This window comes from Aulonocara stuartgranti, assembly GCF_965226115.1.
Source record: "Aulonocara stuartgranti genome assembly, chromosome: 22".
Classification (NCBI taxonomy): Eukaryota; Metazoa; Chordata; class Actinopteri; order Cichliformes; family Cichlidae; genus Aulonocara; species Aulonocara stuartgranti.
In genome coordinates, this window is record NC_138957.1 from 29,949,142 (window position 1) to 29,954,880 (window position 5,739).

The 5,739-nt window shown below is 35.1% G+C and overlaps 1 protein-coding gene across 2 annotated transcripts; it reads right to left on the minus strand.

Annotated features, from left to right (window-relative positions):
* Positions 1 to 331: 331 nt before the first annotated feature.
* Positions 332 to 5,309, minus strand: LOC309698826 (CD209 antigen-like protein C). 2 transcript variants are annotated; one of them, XM_082521535.1, is made up of 7 exons: positions 5,219 to 5,295; positions 3,241 to 3,318; positions 2,998 to 3,069; positions 2,782 to 2,847; positions 2,443 to 2,594; positions 2,219 to 2,343; positions 332 to 561 (listed from the first exon to the last, which is right to left on the minus strand). In XM_082521535.1, exons 1-7 carry the CDS (start codon positions 5,247 to 5,249, stop codon positions 387 to 389), a joined length of 699 nt encoding a protein of 232 aa, XP_082377661.1. In that variant the 5' UTR covers positions 5,250 to 5,295; the 3' UTR covers positions 332 to 386. The 2 variants fall into 2 exon arrangements, with proteins under 2 accessions (XP_082377661.1, XP_082377662.1); XM_082521536.1 differs by lacking the exon at positions 3,241 to 3,318 and having other exon boundaries at positions 5,219 to 5,309.
* Positions 5,310 to 5,739: the final 430 nt, after the last annotated feature.

A 5,739-nucleotide genomic window follows, 5' to 3' on the forward strand; every position in this document is an offset into this window, starting at 1 on the left:
AGGTGTATTGAAACAGGGTGATATCTAAAACCTGCAGGACACCGGACCTCAAGGCCTGGAGTTGGACACCCCTGATCTAGATCATTTCAGGAACTCAGGGGCTGTAGCTCATCCCCTTCATGGGGCCTGCCACAAAGAAGTTAGGTGGGGAAGTCAAAACCTCCCCACCTGCAGTATACATTGTGTGAGTAGAGCACTACTTTCCCCTCCTGAGTTGATTGAGTAATATTGAAGTCTGTTTATGTAGTTTAAGTTTCTTACAGGCAAAAGTTTCAGATGTCGACATGCAGCACATAATATTTATTCACATTTATTTTATTATACACGATACAGAATTTGTTTTTTCATTGAGCATAAATACATGAAAATACATGCTGACCTGAATTTTAGACACATACAAATATATGGTGTCCGACCACTGCTGATTTCTCACAAATACTTCTACGAGATCTTTTGCAGGAGTTATCATACCAATACACTGGCCCCATCCTACCACAGTCCTCTCCATCAGGATCTTTCCCTTTCCAATCATCTGGCTCAAAAAACCTCCAAAATGTCAAACTAAAGGATGAAAAACAGAAAGAATGTTAAGAGTCAAGTAAAGTAAGTAAGTAAAAGCTGAACTATGATTCTGGAAATGAACAAAAGTGTTTTTGTAATGTGTTCAGTCTTTTTTTACGCCACTATTGGATGTCATAAAATTTGTCTTCTCTTTCCCTGTGTTTGTGTTCTGTCCTGGTCTCTGTGTGTGTTTCCTCTCTTTCTTCACTTTCCACTTACCTCCTCACTCACTTTAATAAAATGCTACTGGGATTGTCTGATTTTTGCGGTCCCTTTTTTCCTCACAGTATAATGCACCTTAAGGTGACTATATATGTATATATTAGGGGTGCAACAATACTTGTATTGATATTGAACCGTTCGATACAGTGCTTTCGGTTCGGTATGCATATGTATCGAACAATACAAGACTTTTTATTTATTTTATCAACTTTTCTTTTGACGATGCTGTCTGTGTTGAGCGCTCAGTGGATCTGCGTTCGACTACTCCGCCTAGGCTGCACTGTCGAGTGCAGATCCACTGAGTGCAGCGCAAGCTAGCAAGACAGAAGCTAAGCTTGTTGCAACATGGCAACTGCCCCAACGCTATCCAAAATTGAACCTCCCCACCCTCATTCAGATCTGGCGTTTGGAACTATCTTGGTTTTCATGTGAAGCATGACCCTGATGGTAAGCGCATCATGGACAAAAGTAAAACAGTATGTCGGATGTACCACGCAATGCTCAATTGGTGGGAACTAGTGCGTTAGCGCAGTTAGCTTGTTAACGTGTTGACGCCGTCCAGCCCCATGCACGGGGCGATGCGCGGTAACTCGTTAACGGAGATTTGCGGCGTTATGGCGTTAATGTAATTTTAACGAGATTAACGCTGACAGCACTAGTGGGAACACAACGAATATGACTGCACATTTACGCCGAAAAAATATCGAACCGTATCGAACCGAACCGTGAATTCTGTGAATCGTTGCACCCCTAATATATACATATATATCAATACTTTGGAGTCACGGTTCAATATTTTTTCGATACAAAAAAATGTTCATGCCTTTTTAATTTGTCATTTATTAAAATTATAAATATATATTTTAACTCAAAAGTACAATTTTTAAATTTAATGTTGCTGAAAGAACAAAAATAATAAAAATAATTAAATCTATCTAATCGAGGAATCACTCATCTTTGGAAAAGAGAGTTTATTACAGAGAAATGTCTCTTTCCAAAATAAAAGCTATACTATACGCTTCTTCTGGGCTATATTCTCAGCAGCATATTAAACATATCAGGTCCCCATAAGGAGAATCATGTGCTAACGGCTGTCTAAATGACTCGGGTAAAATTTGTATCATGCGTGCTTGTTGTTTTTGTCTGCTTCAACTTGTCTGTGCACTAGGATGATGTTGGCGTTTATATAGATCGATAGATAGATAGATAGATAGATAGATAGATAGATAGATAGATAGATAGATAGATAGATAGATAGATAGATAGATAGATAGATAGATAGATAGATAGATAGATAGATAGATAGATAGATAGATAGATAGATAGATAGATAGATAGATAGATAGATCGATCGATCGATCGATAGATCGATAGATAGATATATATGTGTGTGTGTGTGTGTAATGTTGTATAATCTAATTCGATTGAATTAAACCTTTCATTTAGTGGGGAGCCATCCACCCACAACCATCTGCCCTCTTCTGCTAAGTCTGTCAGTCCGATCCAGAAAGGGATGTCATGTATCTCCATTTTCTGTTGAACATTTTTCCTCAAGAAATTCTAAACAGGAACATTTGATTAAATTATTTTGGGAATCTTTCAGTCCTGTGATACTGAAACATCAGGATGAGAACATGAACCTGCAGAAATGTTTTATACCTGCTCTTCTTCGCTGTCTATTTTAACCAGGTCTCCTCCTTTAGTTTTACATACAGTTCTGCTCTCATTCCAGGAGGATGAATTGGTGGAGAAGTAATAGCAATTTCCTCCATGTTCCTTCCAGTCATCCTCACATTTATAACATGGTTCATCTTTGAAGAGATTACAGGAAGATATTTCTTCAGGTGGAACAAATCATGTTTATGTTTGTGAGATTTGGAGGCAGAAGGAGGTGCCTCTGTGCTGCAGTTACAGTTTATCTTATCATTTCTGTCAGTCCATCAACTTTATTTCAATCACAGGATAAAAACATTGTCAAAGACAAAATCTAAAACTTACTCATGTTTACTTCAGGACGTTGTGAGGTTGTGGTTGTAGGCTTTATTGTGCTGTAAGGTTGTGTTACTGTTATGAAAAAGAAATTTAAAAAAGTTTACTCAATAAATTTTTCATCACAATCGTCTCTTTGTAGCAGGATGCTCTTTTGATCCTGTATATGTTTTTATTCCATCTCTTTCTGCAGATACAAGTCATGGCGAAAAGTTAATAACTTACTTATTTTCATTTCAGGCTGCAATGGACATGTGGGCGTCACTGTATTGCATGGTTTGATTTCAGCCAATTTCTCTGAAAAAAAATAAAACAAAAACAAAACAAACAAAAAAACAGAATAGAAAATGAATGTTGGGAAAGTAAAGTAAAAGTTTAGGAGAAATGTCGTGTTATGTGATTGAATTCCAGAGGTCATAAACAAAATTGAAAGTCCACAATTGCAGTGTAGGAGTCTCATTTTCTTACCCGTGACATGAATTTTTACAGTTTCCCGCTCCAGTTCAATTTTTCTGAGCATTTCCTTGGTTTTCAAAAGCTCAAACACTTAAATAAGAAAAAAAATGTAACTCAGTCAGTACTGTTTTTGGCTTCACTTAATCTCTGTAAAGAATATCTGCCTTTGATTTTCCAGAGTCAATAGCCAAGGAGAAGGTCTTGTTACTAGAACTGCTATTATTTCAGCAAACTTGTAGTCACGATTTTGTTCACACATGAGCAGGCTTTGGTAGCATGCAGGTAAACAATATACCCATATAAACAGAGAGTAGAGCAGGGGTGTCAAACTCAAATACACAGTGGGCCAAAATTCAAAACTGGAACAAAGTTGCGGGCTAACGTTAATATTTATTGAAAAAAAAAAAATCTTCCTCCAGATATAAGAATGAATCTTTTCTTATGGACTCAAACAAGTTTTGCTGAAAAACTGAATATGGAAAAGCAAAGCTTAATACTAAACAATATATATATTAGCTGTATAATACCAGTAGGCCAGCTCTAATAGTAATTTGGTATGGCTTCGCGGGCCAAATGTAATTAGGCTGCGGGCCAAATTTGGCCCGCGGGCCAGAGTTTGACACCTATGGAGTAGAGTAACTTGGCTGATTTTGGTTCAGCTTAAAATCTTCTTTTTTTTAATTGATGTGTTTATTTTTGTCTTGGACATCACTGATATGTGACAAAGAAGGTGTGAATTCCTTCAGATTTGGTCTGAGTGTGATAAAGAATATTTAACAAAACATCCTGTCAAAATTACATTCATGAGGTTGCACTAAAGCCGGTAATAAATTTCTGACATATTTTGATTATGTCATAACCTATTATAGATATGTTATAACACAATTTTCATCTTTTTTTAGTTATGAATTGATATTTCATTAACTGAATGCAGTATGAATCAAGTATTTTATTATATAACTGTATGGTAAAATCATATGTTTTAAATGTTATATAATTAGTATGTTTATGCTAATATTAAAAATTAATATAATTAATATGTTAAAATAAATGGCAAGTCAGACATTTAGTCAGACAACTTTCACTGATGGCTAGTGTGTTGCCTGAGACTCATGAAGAAGAATGTCTGAGTTGAAGTTAGATTATTTTTAACATGTCAATTACAAATAAAAATAACAAGTTAAATATGTTAACATAAATTACTATAAAAATAATTTAATGTAAAGTAAAACATTATGACTGACTATTTCTGACAGGTTTTAATAACTTTAATAAATACAAATTTGACTGTATATGTTGCTTCTGTAGCGCTACAGGAGCAAGAACTTGATGCTTATTGTGGAAATTAGGTGATAGTATAGTTCACTGGACATTATTAACAGCTAAATTACTGTTAAAAATGTTTTTATTTTAATTAAAATACAGGACAAATGTGTCCTGAAGCCTTTTAGAATTTTAAAATAAAAGTATGATGTAGATTAATTAAAAAGTCATAAATCACAATTTTATTGTAAAGATCCTGATTCTCATGTAAATTTATGATAAACCAGACACATGAAAAGCTACATAATGCTACATGAATAAAACTACAAACTCACAGAGATAAGTTACCACGAGAGCCGATACCAGGAGAACACAGACAACCAGCACGGCCACTCTGAGCTTTAACGCATTGTTTGATTTTGCATATTGAGAATCAAGAGCTTGACCTGATTTAGAGGAGACAGAAAGTGAACACACGAGTACATAAACATTTAATAAATAGTGCTAACTCAACGCAACGGGAATCTTGACACACTGTATATTAGACATCAACACACTTTCTTATTTTTTTCATAAATTGATAAAACCCTGAACACAGGCTTAAAATATTTTAGCTACATCGGGATCATTTTCCACTACATATCACATTGTATGAAAACAGCATTGTTCATACAAAGTGTAGATTTTTCTCCTCCCTATTGATTTACCACCACATTAATGTTCTTACCTTCTTTGTATTTCTGTGGACGGCTCATCATGCTGATGCTTCAAACTCCTGACCTCAGAGTTAGTCCACCTGTGTCTGAATCACAAAAACAAAACATCAAACTGGTGCTAATATGGAATCAGTTCCTTCTATATTTAAAAGAAAGATTAGCATCAAGATTCACCTCCGCGACCCTCACTTCAGGTTTTTCAAGTGAACCACAACACCTTTCACAGCTCTCTGTAAAAAAACCAACTTCCTGATAGGTAGGGAGGAGGGTCTTTCTACTGCTTACTTCAACTATTTTGAAACAAATAAATAATACGTCTTTGTACATTTATTAATACAGCAAGTTTGATAATAATACAGTAATTATTTTTAGTTTCTATGCCTGACGTTACATTAGTGTATTATGACATGCTAAAGGTTTTCTCTTGCGTGAGTCAAGTTTTATTTTGCTACACAGACTTGTAATTTTAGTTTTTTACAATAAACTACCAAATATTTTTTAAAACATGTTTCACTCTTGCTTGTTTAACACT